The following is a 17,795-nucleotide window of genomic DNA, read 5'->3' on the forward strand; positions in this document are numbered from 1 at the left end:
ACTTCTAAATTGGAAATATTTATCTCCCAATGTGACTTGACATTTTTAATTAATTTTTTTTCTCATTTTTTACTGTTTTATAATTTAGTTATCCAGTTCTAGTAGTGCAAATTTTAAAAGGATTATCCTGAGTAGAATATGATGTTTTTCTGTATATTGTTATGTAATAATTGTGAAAAATTGGGTCATTGTTGTTGGATTAGTTTGATTGTTAAATAGTTTTTTTCAATTCTCATGTACAATTGTTGTTATTGAAAACAAAGAAACAAAAACTATGTATATGCGAGAAAAAATGAAATAGGGGATATCAGTGCAACTTATCGTAGTTTTTTGGTACATTTATATGAAGAAATAATTGGAGCTATTCTGATCACTAACTAAAAAAGTAACATTTTTCATATTATGTCCAACCCTAGTAGCTCAGTTGATTAGGCGTTGGTTAGGGTAGTTGGTTCGATTTCCGCCGTTACAACAAAAATTAGTTAATAGTTGTGATGGGCTGGTGTAGTGCGTGGTATATAGATACAAGAGGTGCACTCAGCCTCTGAAAATAATTGAGGCCGCTGATAAATGAAATTATCAGCAGAAATGTTGGTTAAGACATATAGACGGTATCACAATGGGCTCTATAGCCTAAGTGTGTCCTTCGTGGACAGCCAATATAAGCCAACCTTCATATATTTAAAAAAATAAAATCTATACAGATTTAAATGTTGTTAATAAGTCGAAAATTTGTAGTTTTAATAATTCTATTCTAATTATACCTACTCAAAAAATCAATGAAAAAATAAATATTAAGTATTATCTTTATGAAAAAATGTTTTTCATATACAGTTACTTAAATGTTAAAATAAACTTTTCTATATGTCTCACAATTTAAAAGTTATACTTCAGCCATATGGATGCAATAGTTAAATTTTTCTATTGTCTATAGTCTACATTTCAATTAAGATGAATATTACGATACATCGACAGCGCCACCAACCCAAAATCTGACTAAGTGGTAAATATGATTTAAAAAGTTTGTAGTTTTCAGCAAATTCTTCTTAAAAGTTGTTAGATCAAGTTACTTTGAATTTGGTGCAGTCCGCCACCAAATTAGCAACGAGTAGCATAAGAGTAATTACGATTAGCTTATTCATAATGATGATGACTACTTGGTAGTCGAAATACGTATTTATAAAATACAAAAAACTGATGGAAATTGGGACAAAAATCAAAAAATTTATTTCGAAATGCCAACTTACCAACTTTCTATTCTAAGAATACTCAAAGTTGGTAGATCTTCCTTAAAGTTTGTTAGAGTTGGCAACGCTGTACATCGAGCCATTTAGGCCAAAGAGTAAATAAAACAAGTGAACACAAACAATTGACTGAGTTAATTGTTGAAATACCCTGTATAGAAAGTGTTAAATATCAGTGATTGCATATTTTCTAGAATTTTTTTTCTATTTTTCAAGAATGTTTCACAAGACCACTAGTTAAAGCTATCTGTAAATTTTCAATTCTCTATCTTTTATAGTTTTGAAGAAAATGGACACCAAAGTCTACGAACAAATGTTTTTAACATTTGTTATATTTAAACTTTTGTCCTATCTCTATCAGTTTACAAGATGACACCCAATTGACCTCTGTTGCTCATTTACGAACTAAGAATCACTTTTTACGTTCTGATATTTCATTTTTTGAGTTATCGTGTTCACAGACAGACGATCGGACAACCGGAAATGGAATAATTAGGGGATTTTATGAACACTTTTACCAAAATTTTGCTCATAGCATCAATATTTTTAACCATTACAAACTTGGGCATAAACCTAGTATACCTTGATATATATTACATATATACAGAGTATAAAAATGGACGTATAAATAGATAAACATTAACGTTTTTTCCAGTCGAGTTAAATTTTCACATTTTACTTTCGCTCAGACTATAAACTTCTAAAATTCAATAGTGTCTGACAGATAATATGAATAAATTTGTTATTACACAATAGAGTTACGAAATTCTTACTGAGAGCGATCAATGAAGTATTTATTTATTGTGGTTTAATAAAATGTTCAAATATTAAATTACAAATTTAATATGTTATTATTTTATATACATTATGGTTGTACTATGAAGTTAGATATATCCCAATCCTTATAATTATAAATGTGAAAGTTAGGTTGTTTGTTTCTTTGTTTGTGAACCTTTCACGGAAAAACTGCCGAATGGATTTGATTGAAACGCTACAGTTATCTAGCTTATACATCAGACTAACACATGAACTAATTTATAAAGATAAACAGAAAAAATTAAATTCTGTCTGATATTTCCCTGCGCCATCTTTAAGCATAATTTTGAACCATAAATTAATCATCTGTTCTGATATTACTCAATGAATTATGACTATTTTATATTTAATAAAAAAAATTTAAAACTACATATATTTTACTTGTGTAAAACAATCCCTACCCCTATTTCGAGTGTTATGGAAGAGGGATAAGTAAGAGCAAGAGAGGTGAAGACTATAGCACGGTGGTCTTTTCCAGTCATAACTTTTAAACCCAGCAAAGCGACCGAGTATCAAGCTAGTACATATATATGTACTAGCTTGATAATATATATTTATATGCAGTATTTTAAACCAATATAGAGTATAGTTCTATCAAAACTAAGTGGCACTGAACAAGAGAGAGTATAGATACGAGTGCACATACATATACATCATACACTCTCTCTTGCTCGGTGCCACTTAGTTTTGATAGAACTCTAACCACGACGAACGAACGAACCGATGCAGCAACGACTTTGATAGTATTTTGTAATATTGGTTTTAAATCAAGGACAATCCCATGTAGGAACCGCCATAGTTGAACGACGGGGCCTAGCCTGGTCCAGTACTGGGGATCCCAGCTTTGGCGCCCCGATATTGGCCCATGCTTGAGCCAAGATGAAATAATTAGCCTTGGCCGACCCAACGATTGCCCGAGCCTGGGACAAGGCTGGGTTGCCCAGCCTTGGCCGATCCAATGATTATCCAAGCCTGGGCCAACATGGGTTTGCCATAGAACGGCCAACGCAAGGGAGCCCAGTCTTGGGCCAAGACTAGGCATCCTAGCCTTGGCCAATCCAATGATTATCCAAGCCTGGGCCAACATTGGTTTGCCATAGAACGGCCAACGCAAGGGAGCCCAGTCTTGGGCCAAGACTTGGCATCCTAACATTGGCCAATCCAATGATTATCCAAGCCTGGGCCAACATTGGTTTGCCATAGAACGGCCAACGCAAGGGAGCCCAGTCTTGGGCCAAGACTTGGCATCCTAGCCTTGGCCAATCCAATGATTATCCAAGCATGGGCCAACATTGGTTTGCCATAGAACGGCCAACGCAAGGGAGCCCAGTCTTGGGCCAAGACTTGGCATCCTAGCCTTGGCCAATCCAATGATTATCTATACCTGGGCCAACATTGGTTTGCCATAGAACGGCCGACGCAAGGGAGTCCAGTCTTGGGCCAAGACTAGGCATCCTAGCCTTGGCCAATCCAATGATTATCCAAGCCTGGGCCAACATTGGTTTGCCATAGAACGGCCAACGCAAGGGAGCCCAGTCTTGGGCCAAGACTTGGCATCCTAGCCTTGGCCAATCCAATGATTATCCAAGCATGGGCCAACATTGGTTTGCCATAGAACGGCCAACGCAAGGGAGCCCAGTCTTGGGCCAAGACTTGGCATCCTAGCCTTGGCCAATCCAATGATTATCTATACCTGGGCCAACATTGGTTTGCCATAGAACGGCCGACGCAAGGGAGTCCAGTCTTGGGCCAAGACTAGGCATCCTAGCCTTGGCCAATCCAATGATTATCCAAGCCTGGGCCAACATTGGTTTGCCATAGAACGGCTAACGCAAGGGAGCCCAGTCTTGGGCCAAGACTTGGCATCCTAGCCTTGGCCAATCCAATGATTATCCAAGCCTGGGCCAACATTGGTTTGCCATAGAACGGCCAACGCAAGGGAGCCCAGTCTTCGGCCAAGACTAGGCATCCTAGCCTTGCCCAATCCAATGATTATCCAAGCCTGGGCCAACATTGGTTTGCCATAGAACGGCCAACGCAAGGGAGCCCAGTCTTGGGCCAAGACTAGGCATCCTAGCCTTGGCTGACAATATTCAATTATTGAAGGGAAATCGCATAATAAATCGTCATTTTATTATTATTATTATTATTTAATTAATTACATTGATGACATAAACTCCTGAAATGGACACATTTGACATTGTAAAAATTTTAAATACCTAACAAAAATTGGCATATACAACCAAAAGGTATACAATGCGCATGTGTAATACTGTTTATGGAGTAGGTACATGTACTTACAATAACTTCCTCCTTCTCTGTCTTTTAGTCACTATCCTTTTTACAAAGTAATATTTTTTTTCAAAACCTCTCACTAGTAAGATGTTCTAGTAAGGTGTATATAAACATACAATGTTATCGCTTCTCGGCTCAATGAGTTAAACTCAACGTGCAGTATGTGTTCTTATCAACTCAATATATGGTACGCCTCGCATTGCGAGACCAGTATATTAAACTATTATTTGGAACACGGTAGATCGTTAGGAGCTTGCTCCTCTTCTACCGCGGGTTGACTCAGTGTTGCGGTACAGCTGGGGTTGGCCCTGTCAAATGAATCACAAAATAGAATTCTTCATAAAATAATCTTAGAACTTAACTATGGCCTAGCCCTGCCAACCAGGCATGGGCCAGACTTAAAACTTAACTATGGCCCAGCCCTGCCAGCCAGGCATGGGCCAGACCTAAGACTTAACTATGGCCCAGCCCTGCCAACCAGGCATGGGACAAACTTAAAAATTAACTATGGCCCAGCCCTGCCAACCAGGCGTGGGCCAGACCTAAAACTTAACTATGGCCCAGCCCTGCCAACCAGGCATGGGCCAAACTTAAAAATTAACTATGGCCCAGCCCTGCCAACCAGGCGTGGGTCAGTCGAGGTAACCAGTCTTGGGCCAGCATTATCATTCCAGACTTTACCCAAGTCTGGGCCAAGTCTGGCTTACAAGTCTGGCCCAGAGTTCTGCATAGTTGGACCAAGCCTGGGCCAAGCCTGGGCCCGCCATACTTTCCTACATGGGATATTATTTGAAATATGTATTGAAATAATGTATAGAGAAGGGTAATCCGAATTCACATATATTTGTGTAAAAATATTTTAATTTCAGTCACAATAACTCTAGGGACAACTAGTTTTATAAAAATTCAAAAATATTCAATTCTTAAAAGTTTTCGAGTAAATTACCTTAAATAGATAGATACTCGATGGTTTATGTCCAAAAAATATTTTTTAATGAAGTAATTAATGTTTCAGTGTTTCGTATATTCCAATAATTTGATATTGAAATGATTTGATTTTCGACATTGAAAAAAAAAAAATTCGGAGCATTAAATTAAATTTTCGAGTTTATCAAAATTCTAAAATAATGTTTGAACATCCTTTAATAAAGATCTGAAGAGTAATGCAGGTTATTTCATTCTAGAGGCTCAATTTTCAATTCTTAAAAAGATATTCAATATTAACAATGAGTAAGACAGAGATACTAAATATTTTAGCCTTACACACTGTTATTAATAAGAATTATAACATCTTTAAAGAATTAAAAGTTGAGGCTTTAGAATCAACGAATCTGTAATTACTCTTCAGAACTTCATAAAGGTTCAAACATTATTTTAGAATTTTGATTAGCTAAAAATGTAATTGTGAGCCTCGTTTTTCAGCTTTTAAAATGACCTTTTTGTAGTTTTTCCAAACATTAAACTGTTAATATCTAGAAAAAAAAAAAAAATTTGATTCAAAAAAATGTCATTTAACTGTTTTTGTGGAGGGGGGGGGGTATGTAAAAATTGGATCAATGGGGATTCTGCCAGAATATTAATCTATAAGCTTTTCTGATCAAGAATCAATTGACAAAATGTGGTACTCATATTTTACACACTCAACCCCATCCGCCCCTTCTAAATATTTTCCCGAATTTTTATAGAATTTATTAACAATATCGTAAAATACAGACTAATAATATAATTTTTAATTTCAAAAAAAAAAAAAAAAATAAAATAAAAAAAAATCCATAAATTAAATTTACGTTAAATATATTTTACAATTTGTTATACAAGTGTAATAATTCTATTTTGTTTTTTATTTTATGGTCATGTTTCATGTTTTTCTCTCTCCTTAGTTATTGTAATAAAATTATATAAAATATTTTTGTTTTATATATTATTATATAATAATATAACATTTATAATACAATATAGTATAATACAGTACAATGCGGCGTTAATTTGCATTGTATCAGAAAACACAAGAACCACATCGAAAACCAACCATATATAAATAAAATGGTTTTTATTTATATGTTATACATGTAAATAAATAACAAAAGTTCCAAAAATACTCAAGGTGATGTCGGATTGCTTAGAATTCGAAAAGAAAAATTTTTTCTCAATTTAAAAAAAAACAAGAATATTTATTTGTTTTTGTTTATTTAAAATCATTTTGCTGAGTCATTTTTATCCACAAATTACGAAAAAATACTCAAAAATTTTATTGAACTAGTGAAAACAAATAATTGACTAAGTTAATTGTTGAAATGCCATGCAAAGACAGTGTTGATTACTCTATCATATTACACATGCATACATGTCACACAAACATAACTGATATCCCCATATTATACATACTATACAATTAACGCCTAATTTGCGCCCTCACGGGTAAACAGTGATGTTTACGAAAAAATGTTTCAAACAAAAGTTGGTTATTTTTTATATATAAACTTTTGTTCTATCTCGGTTTACAAGATGGGTGCTACGGGCCCAAGACCCAATTGACCTATGTTTTGACCAAAATTTTGTTCATAGCATCAATATTTTTAAGCGTTACAAACTTGGGACTAAATTTTCATATTACATATATGCATTGTATAAAAATGATTTCCAAAATAATTGATTTTCATGTTTTTGATTTCTAAGATGCAAATTGGAAAAGACTCGTCTTGCTTTATTGTTTAATTTTGAAAACTACTAGTTTTCTATCAATCTGAAAGAGATTTTCGTTTTTCGTTTTTCGTACGCTTAAAAAAATTTAAAAATTTTAAATGAAACGATCAGATTTATAAAACAAAGTCATTCTTCATTTTGTTAAAATATATTCCCTTCAGGACCCAATATAAAACTTTTTTTTGTGGGTCTTAAATAGGATATATTATAACAAAAACCACAATACAGCCCACAGAAATGCTCATCTTAATTTAAATAAAGTCATTCTTATTTCAATATTTTACAAACTACCGGTATCATATTATGTTTCAAAACTCTTTATATTTAATTTCAAGCAGGAAAGTAAAACCTTTAATCATTGATCATTGATTCTTGTTGTCTGATATTAAATAAAAGCCTTAAAATTGTTTTTATTAATTGATTATTGTAATTTTCCTTAATTTTCTTTAATTTGTGGTTTTTCTTAGTAATACATTGTTATAAAGTAAGTATTATTGGTTTTAATTTATTTAAGAAATACATTATATCATATTCACAAATTGAAATTCTATTTTGATAGATTCAAGTATGAACAAAAATATTTTGAATTAATAATTCTATTAATTGAATTTATGTTAGGTTTTTGGTAGTACATACTATATTATAATAAATAATTAAAATAGTAAAAAATATTTTATTATTAGTGTATAACTACAAGTTTTCATTTTTCATTTCAACTTGCGTTCATTCTCAAGAGATTGAATCCCTTGAGAATGAACGAGAGCTCGAAAAATTTTGAGATCAAATAATAAAAAACTTGTAGGCATGCACTAATAATAATTTTACTTTCTTATTTAAAAATTCATGATCTTAACGGTCAGTGAAGAAAATAGAAATTTAAACCGTGTCTCATGTGTCGATGCGATAGCAATCCAATCAATCGATATTTTCCAATTTTGTCAAGCAACAAGCTTAAACATTTAATTACAACAGCAGTCGGTATGGAGTTACTACACCATTAAAAGAGTAGAAAATTTTTATTAGAAAGTTCATTCATACATTTGAACAGTGTTTTCGTAAATTGCTATGGTTACTTAATATCCGTCTATTGATTCAACGCCTGCTGAAAGTTTAAGCCTGTTATCGTAGGTCTGTTTTAAGCCCATCGGTTGTTGCATGGCAAAATGATAGAAGAGAAAACTATTGGATTATTTTTCAAATGTAATGCATTTTTATCAATTTTTTTTTCTGCTCTTATATTATTCCATTTTTATCAATTTTGTTTCTTATATTATTATTATCATAAATTTTTAGATTAAAGCTCTCCAAAATCGAAAATTATGATCTTATGTCTGTCAAAATGACATGATGATTAATGATACTTAACCTGTCTGTTAGTGCTATGGCTTATTGGTCGATTATTATTCTATTTGTCCAAAATGATGCTATAAACAGGCCCACATTCATAAATTCAAGTTAGTATGTAAATATTCAAGTAAGTGTCTCCCTCGCCGCCATTAATCACAAACTATTTTCAAGTATTACCTTCCATCAACATCAGCGTAATTTATTAGGTGAACGAAGATATATACTGTATTTCAATATATTTTTTGTGTAGAAATGTACGCTGGCAACTGATAAAATCGCTGGCGCCGGCTATTATTTTTAAATTTATTTATAATCAAATTGTTGAATAATTTTTATCGCAATGAATTACTATTTTTGTAGAAATTATTTATCATACATTTTAATTAACAATTATGTAATTAAAATATAAAATTTTTAATTACATTAAATATTTCATTAATAATAATTTTACAAATTAATCCGTTAAATGTTTTATTGGGTTGTAAAATTATTGGTACTTTGTATGTTTAATAAATTATTGAAGCTTGCCTGTACTAATCATGTTTCTTTGTTAAAAAAAAACAAATTTTAACAAACTATTTGTGTCAAAATGGGTGAATTTTCGTAAAATAGTAATAAGGATATTTCCGATTAGAAGGATTTCAAACAAAAGAATACGACTTTACTAATTAAATTTAATAATATGGTCATTAGTATCTTTAATTTTTCCAAGCGCTCCCATTTTATTATCTGATCTTATACAGCTTGAGGAAATAGGGATAGTTTTAACTACCATTTCAGTTTTGTGCATAATTTTAATTCAAAAGTTGTAATGAAATTGGCCCATCCGTTGAATATCGATTTCTTAGAATGTTTTTTTATTTTACCCTTGTATCTTTATCCGTTCTTTAGTTATAAGCAATTGAATTTTTGAAATTGACTAATTTTTTCCTCGGAAACGGAACGTGAATTTTTCAAAAAACCCGCCAAACTAGTACGTTCCGGGGCAAACTTTTGTGCAACTTGTTTTTACTTTTATTTTTGATAACATTTTGAACGCATCCTCCATGGTCACGGAGTGTGTACCTCAAAATAGTTTTTTTCCTAATTGGGATACTGAACTACTCTAGTGGGAAGATGATTATAATAATGTAAACCTGTCTGTCCTGCCTGCCTGATATCAAATAAACTAATGATAGTTACTACCATTGGGAAATAAAATATAATATTTTAATATAATATAATAATATACACCCACCTATTTGTAAAACTTGTTGGGTAAGATGTAGTACTTAGGGTACATTTGCAAAAAATGTATGCAAGAAATTTGAACAAAGAATAGAGGATCGGGAAATTCCTAATTAAACAAAGAGGAAGATACCCACTAGTGACGTCATACGTGGATATCGTCATACAGATTATACATATAAAATTTTGAAGGAGATGAGCAACCCTTGAATTTTTGATTGCTTATAACTTCTTGGTTTTTTATTAATTTTAAATTTCACTTTCAAATTTTGTCATGATATCAAGTCTAGTTTTACATTTTTATGTAAACTCGTCACACTCCATGAATTTTCTTAAAAAACAACAGTTCTCGCATAAAAATAATATACCCTATTTAATTTCCTTTATTTTGGTAACCTAATCGATAACAATGGTTAATTTTATTTTATTAACGTACACTACTATTTCGCACCAAAAATCCGCCGGCTTGTTTTTGTCAGTGTTTAAAAAAAGTTGAATTTTTAAAACGAATATAACGATATTTTAATTGTGGAAATTCATCCAGCTGCTTGGAAGATACAAGATTTTTACTTTTAGAAAGAAATTACAAACAAATATGCATACAAACATACGTACGAGATACGCGTGAAAACCATTACCAGACCTTGACAGTCGGGTAAAAAATGTATAGTGTTGAGAAAAAACCGTAAATAGAAACAATTTTCATTGATGTTCAAATGCATGGCTTTAAAAAATAACAGTTGAGCTTGAAAATTCGTAGGCTAACATGGTAAAACACATTTTTTGGTAAAGTTCGCTTTTATTGTTCAACACAATTACCTTCGAGGGCGATACAGCCATTATAGCGATCTTTTTTTTTTTATAGTACGATTTATCTGGCCTCAAAATAGGTTTGAGTTTTCTGCGATTACCTATTCATTGGCGCTAAATCTCTTTCCAGCGATTTTCTTGTCTTAAAACAGGCAAAAGTCGCTTGGGGTTAGATTTGGAGAATATGGTGGATGCGGAAGCAATTCGAAGCTCAATTCATGCAATTTTGCTATCGTTTTGATTGCTTTGTGGCACGGTGTATTGTCTTGATGAAACAGCAATTTGCTTCACTCAAAATGATATATATCACAACCTAATAGGACGACCGCCTACCGAACTTATCAGCCCACCTAATTCATTAATGTAAAATTTGATTCTAGGTACTAAACCTTCCCGTACTGTTGTGTAGGTACAAGAACAATGTATATGTGTACGTATGTATGTAATGTTCGTATGTTCATGGTATGTATGTGCAAACATGCCATACACAGCTGATAATAACAATGATAAATAATATTACACATATTTACATATCCTGAGAGAGGAACCACCATCCTATATTTATGTGTATGGTAACCATCATTCCTCTTCACATGTGTAGGTATACTGAATGTTTCATAAATATTTGGAAAGTAGGGAAAATATCTTTGATCTAGGCGTCTTAAAATAAACTTTTATCGACGCTCGTGAGGAAAAAACTACTCCTCTCACTCTGTATGCTCGGGATAATTAATTCATTACCACACTTCAAGCTACTGTTTATTTTCACATTTTAGAGGCGCAGATAATGTTGAGTACACAGATTATAATTTATTACATAAATAGATAGGAAACTCTACTGAACATGAAATGTTGTCCAAAAATCCCCCTGGAGTAAGGCACTTACAGTGAACTATTTAAAAAAAAGGCGGGAATTAGGTACTATTTGAATTATTTCTATTCAGTTTTTCATTTTGTAAATTTTTTTATTTATTTATTGGTCTTCTAATAAAATAAATTGAAGTTTTTTAAATAAAATAACAAGTATTAATAAAATAATGATTTATTGCAATATTTGAAAAAAATAGCATTTATTATTTTAATATTAACATTATTATTAACAATTATTTATTAGTTTGATGTTAGTTAAATGCAATCTCTAACCACTTTAGTTCGTTAATAGTCAATAATAATCACAAATAAACACGACCAAAAGGTAATCAACAGTATTTAGAAGACCTAAACACTAAAATAAACTCTGTACATACCATAAAAAAAACAGAAAATAATATAAACAGACCTAAAACGACTTAAACTTAATTACACTAATTAGTAAATGAACAGTGGCACAATGAAAACGACGTAAACACTTAAATAAAGTCACTACACAAATGGTCCACAAAATGTTTACAAACGCAATAAATTGAGAGTTATCAAAAAAGAAACTTAACGTATTTTAACAACATGCTAACGAATTTTGTAAGATGTATTGTTTATTTATTTAAAGCACCTTCATAGAACTAAAATAGTAAAAAAATTTCAGGGAGTTGCTTGTTTACAACTATAATCTGTGATTGAGTACGATATACTTGTGATAATTCATCATTAACGTACTTCTGCGATTGACAAAATCATTGCTGCTGAGTTTATCCTATAACGAGTCTATTAACAAAACACTCGTTCTCTCCCACCGTCTACTAGATCAGTTTTTGTGTGTAAAGGTGTACCAACAAAACAAAAATAAGTGGCAGCCACCAAAATACAATTTAAAAAAATATTATTTTGATAACAACACAGAACATTATAAAAATATATTCTGTTCATTTATCTTTAAATGTGTTATTGTCATAAAAAAATATACAAAATTTAAAACAAAAATATTATGTACATTTTTTATACTTTTTTGTTTATTAATATGTTATTAATAAACGGTAATAATAAACTGTTGTAATTGAGTAAGAAAAACAAAAACTTCAGTTATCTAAAAATTGAATAGAAAAATTTGATCGTCGATCGACTGTACGCCAATTTCTTTTTATGGCACGCCTATTTTACTTTTTAACTCAGTTTTTTTTACCAAATATTTGTTTTTTTTTTTTTCAAATATAAATTACGATAAGCCGAATTAAAATTATCAATATTCATAATTCTTTTTAAATCCTACTAATTTTGTTTAAAATTTTTCATTTTTGATTTTTTATAGCTAACCCTTTTTGCGAAATATGGTTACCAAGACTCCATCATCTTCAAAACTTTTATCTGTAGGCTAAATTTGACCACAAATTTGAAAAATATGAGCCAAATTTAGTATAATTTCATACTTGGTTTATTCAAATTGGATATAATTTTAATTTGATATAGAAAAATTCAATTTTTTAGATTATGATGACGTTATAGAGTTCAAAAAATCGATTTTTTTTATAATACACTTAAATTTTATAAAATTAAAATTAAAAATTGTCAATATTGATAATTTTCATTTCAAATTTGAATTAAAATTTGAAAGGAAAAAAACTTGTAAAATTGAATCTAAGCTGATTTGGAACTACGCTATAAGTTGACTTCAATCACGTTTACTTAAAGGCCGTGTTTTTTTTTTTACTAAGAAAAATAAACTTTTGTGTAAGTCATTTGATCATTTGCGCAGTTTATATATTTTGTAGTTTACATATTAAAACATTTTTAAATGAAATGAATAAATTATTCTCTTTTCAATGATAATCAATTTACAAACAAAATGTTTTTAACGTACACGAAATGTTTAATGTTAACGTCATTTGTTTTGTCGAAATTTCATTGCTTTGTTGTTTTAAATTTTTCTGGTTATTTGGATATGCCAAATCTTCTATATTCCAAAAGATTATTCCTAAAGTTATAAAACATACATCCATATTGGCTTTTTCTATTAATCTAACTTACTATTTTTCTTTTTGAAAGTATTTGTGAAATGTTCACTGTCGTCACTAAAACTGAGTGTTCATAATGTCTTCAGCCACTTTATTGTTTTGGACGTGTTTAGATGAAACTTTCGAGAATATCTCGAAGCTCCTAATTATTTCCCGTTTTACATTTCCTGGTTGAGGTCTGAGGTCTGCCCCGCCGCATGGGTGTAAATCAAAAAAGCACAAGTACTCACCTATATGACATTTTTCAGAACACTCAAACAAACATTTTCCACCAGCTGCCATAAAAATCTACCGACGAGGAGAGAATTCTTGGGTCAAATGTTTCATTTCCTACAGTAATACCGGTAGGTTTGGTGTGAAATAAGAATCAATAGACTAACTATTTGACCTACAATTTTCAACCTTCTACCTTGTATATTTTTGAGAAAATGGAAACATCTTTTGGATCTCTAGGATTTACTAGGTGGATACTACTGAATCAAGACTCAAACTTGTTGAGTTCTGAACACGCTATACAAATTTCAGCTCGATATTTCTTTTTGTTTTTGAGTTATCGTGGAAATGGAATAATTAGTTGATTTTATGAAAATCCATACTAAAATTTTATTTGTAGCACCAATAATTTTAAGTTTTTTTAGCTGACTAGACTTTTAAAATATACTCTCACTCTGATATGTTATATGTATATAGGTTATAAAAATCCTCCACTCCAAAAACATCCACGAAATATTTTGTAGAGTTTCTAAATTATAAATAAATATTCAAACCTGTATACAAATATAATTCTGCTTATTTATTTTATAGATTAATTTTTATCCTGAAATATAAACATTTTATATAAATTGATGAATATATATATATTTTTAAAATAAATAAAAAGCATTTTTTTCTTCGTCTTTTAGCAAAGAAATAATATTTGTTAATTATTTTTTGTTCATAAAGAAAAAAAAAACAGAATCCATATAAATCTACTTAGAAAAATAATTAAAAATTGGAAATAATTAAATGTCAGTAAAAGGTAGCGTGATCAGTATATTTTTACGTTTCTTTAAGCCGAAATCTCTTATCGTGAAACTTTGAAGTCTGTAATGGTAGCACGAAGTCAGATGAACCATTAAAGTGAACGATAAGTGAAGGTTTTTTATTTGAAAATTCGAAAAATTTTAAAGGTATGTGTTTAATTTATGGAAAGTTTCTCAAAAACTGCAGAAAAGTGACGTATTTAAGTTAACGAGATGACATCCGTTTAAGTAACGTTCACTTTGAGAAACGTGTCCAGCTGTGATAATGAACGGTGTCAGTTTTCCACAGTCAAATGAAGTCAAATATCTGGGTATACACCTTGATAGAAGACTTACTTGGCGTAAACACATCTAGTTGAAAAGAAAACCGCTAAACTTGAAATTTTCTAATTAATACTTGCTCAATAAAGTGTTAGTGTATAAAACAATACTTAAACCTGTGTGGATCTATGGCATTCAGCTATGGGGAACTGCTAGCAATAGTAATATCGAAAACCTTCAAAGATTTTAATCACAAGTGTTGCGAACAACTAGTGATTCCCCGTGGTATGTGCGTAATGACGATATTCATCGAAGTCTCGAAGTGACCACAGTTCGTGAAGAAATTGCGCGTTTCAGTGATAGATACCTGGCAGGCATTGAGCAGCATCCAAACTCTGAAGTGATCAAACTCTTGGACAAGTGTGACGGTGTCTTAGTTTAAGCATATTAAGGTGATCACCAGTGGGTAGATTACCGTTCAAGTCACCATTTACGTCACTAGATCTATTTATAGTTCTTCTCTAAACTGATCGGTCGCCGGTCGCTTGGTTATAGATTCATTTGGTATTCAATAACACTCAGTTAGGGGATCAGATAAAAAATTTTAATTTAACCTCTTCTAGCGGCTGAGAGTAACTTTCATTAGCTCGAGACTCATACACATTTGAGAATAAGTATTCAGGTTGATGTCTTGTTCACATTAAGTGAATACTCGGTCCAATACAAGTTTCTTTACGTGTGGACACTTGCTTGATTACAAATTTTGTATCTGACTTGCTCGTTGAGGTATAAAAAGTCTTTTATGTAAACACATTACGCCTGGAAAATCTCTTAATGTAAATACTCATTCAAAATATTTATGGTTATTGACATCTAAGCTCACAACCATATTTTTTTCAAACACTTTTTCTACTCATACCCTAAAATTCTGCAAAAAATATTATTTTTTACTTTTCTGTCCTTGTACGACATTCGCGTGTGAGGAACTCAAAAGTTTATCACCAACGTGTGACTAAACATTTATCACAATTAAAGTTGCAAAAAAAAAACCATCTTAATTATAATGTTTTCAATTTTCATAAATTTTCTCTTCTTACAATTACTTTTAATTAAAATGAAAATATAAAGAACACATTTAAAGAAAAATCTCTTTCTTTTGTTACAGATAACACAACAAAATAAATTGGAATTCATTTTGTGTTAATTCATCACCAATCAACGGATAGAACGAAACACCCACATTGTTAAATATTAAATGCAAAAGGGTTTGTTTATCATTGGAAAATACACAATACTCAATCAAAATTCATTATGAATTTAATTAATAATAATGAAACAAATTACAAGAAGAACAATAATAAACGGCGAAAATCAATACTAATAAATGTACTATTGTTGTTTAACAATAATGAAAATATAAAATTTTGAGAAGAAATCACAATCAACAACAAATTCAACAATGGATCATAGTGTAAAAGCAATGAACTCACATCGTCGAGTGGCTTGGGCACGATTATTAAATCGTCATCGATTCGAAAACGATGAATTGGAATTACTTTATCAACGATACATTTTCAAACTCCAACATTCAAGTGTTGCAAGTGTTGTTGCATTATTTGTAATTCTAACAGCAATCCTAGCAAATTTAAGTTTTGCATACGCTCAAGCCCCAACAGCTCAAAATGTTTACCATGCTGTACATTGTCTGTTATTTGCATTACTGTTAGCATTCATTAATACGCGATTAATGCAAGATGCGTACTTGTTGTGGGTATGTTATGCGATACTTTTCTTCTGTGCAACATTTTCGGCTGTGGCATTACCATTGGGTGAAATACCAACCGATGATCCCGGTGGAGGTTACGTAAATCCGGTGCGATTGGAAACGCGGCGTGTCATAGCGGAAGGTGTTTGGCAAGTTGTGTTTGTGGTATTTTTAGCGTATGCAATGATGCCGTTAAAAACATGGGTTGCGGCAGTGTTTGGATGTATTTTACCAATTGTTCATATGGCAGTGGCATCGATTTTTGCACAGGAGTTCCCGTATCTGACATGGCAACAGGTTAGTAGTATTTTTTATTTTCAATTTTATTATTTTTATACGACATTTCTCAACATTTGAGAACAAAACTTTTTCGAGCCATATATGTTTCTTCTTTGAGAAACTAAGTTGTTAAATTTTAAGAAGGTTTCGGTTCAGTTTTAACCTCTATGTCCGAAAAAAAATCTTCTCCAAATATGTATGTAATACAACTACTTTAAAAGGAAGAAAATTAGTAAAAACTAATAATGTTTATTTCAATTTCCATAATTAATCTTATACTTGTAATTAAATTATCCTTATATAAAACGACAAATTTAATCGAATTAAAAATAATTAATCATTATAAATTTCATCATAAAATTTAAATCAATTTATTTAATTTTCATAAAATTATTGAACAATGTACCTACAGAGTTATCGAAAAATATTACCAAATCATTTTCAATATACGTTTTAAAAGTTACAGTATACTTTTGTTCGAAACAATTTTTTCGGAGAAATAAACTTGGATTTGGTGGAAACCAACTGATTTTGAATTCAATTTATGATGAATGTATTTAGTTTTGAAAGGTATTTTAAGTTAAGGTAGTATAGTTAAATATACAAATAAACTTAGAACAGTTAGCCTTTTATTATATTAAAGATAAGTATCTAAGTAATGTTTTATTCAAGTTTGAGGATGACTTATTATTTATGCAAATTGCATATTTTTAATTTCTTATAAATCAATCTAAATCACAAAATTTTCTGACGCTCTAATGAATCAAATGTCGAAAACGCCTTCAAATCCGTTTTCGAGCTTCGTTGCATTGTTTCTGCGACTTATGTTTTGATAAGGGTGATGGCATGATTTTTCTTTTTCCGAGCCAAGAATGTCAGGCGGGCGTTTTGGAGCAGTAATCTACAAATATAAACATACATCTTTCTTTATTTAAAGTTTTGGTTGCAAAAATTTTATAGGCCTCAGTTTATTAGTGAAAAATAGATTGTGCATCTCAAAAATATTCCGAGTTTTGGATCACTTAGACTCAAAAATTCTTTTGAGTTAATTATTTTGGATAATAGTGGCATATGAAAAAACGATTTCATATAAATTAGAATTTGTCGTTGGCTGCTTTGGTTGGTGTGTTGAAACAGATAT

General features: G+C 31.1%; 1 protein-coding gene and 1 non-coding gene across 11 annotated transcripts in view; both read left to right on the top strand.

The window, feature by feature from the left end:
• Positions 1 to 17,795, top strand: part of LOC123296813 (Ca(2+)/calmodulin-responsive adenylate cyclase) — a 198,526-nt gene that overhangs the window by 49,944 nt on the left and 130,787 nt on the right. For all 10 annotated transcript variants that reach the window (XM_044878468.1, XM_044878477.1, XM_044878471.1 and 7 more), the window contains one exon: positions 15,776 to 16,672. In XM_044878468.1, the coding sequence (XP_044734403.1) occupies positions 16,070 to 16,672 (603 nt within the window). In that variant the 5' untranslated portion in view covers positions 15,776 to 16,069. The remainder of the gene's footprint in view (positions 1 to 15,775; positions 16,673 to 17,795) is intronic.
• On the top strand, positions 4,478 to 4,671 carry LOC123297026. Its single transcript, XR_006535214.1, has one exon. It is a non-coding gene; the product is annotated as a U2 spliceosomal RNA (small nuclear RNA).

Source organism: Chrysoperla carnea, chromosome 3 (assembly GCF_905475395.1).
Source record: "Chrysoperla carnea chromosome 3, inChrCarn1.1, whole genome shotgun sequence".
In the NCBI taxonomy this organism is placed as follows: Eukaryota; Metazoa; Arthropoda; class Insecta; order Neuroptera; family Chrysopidae; genus Chrysoperla; species Chrysoperla carnea.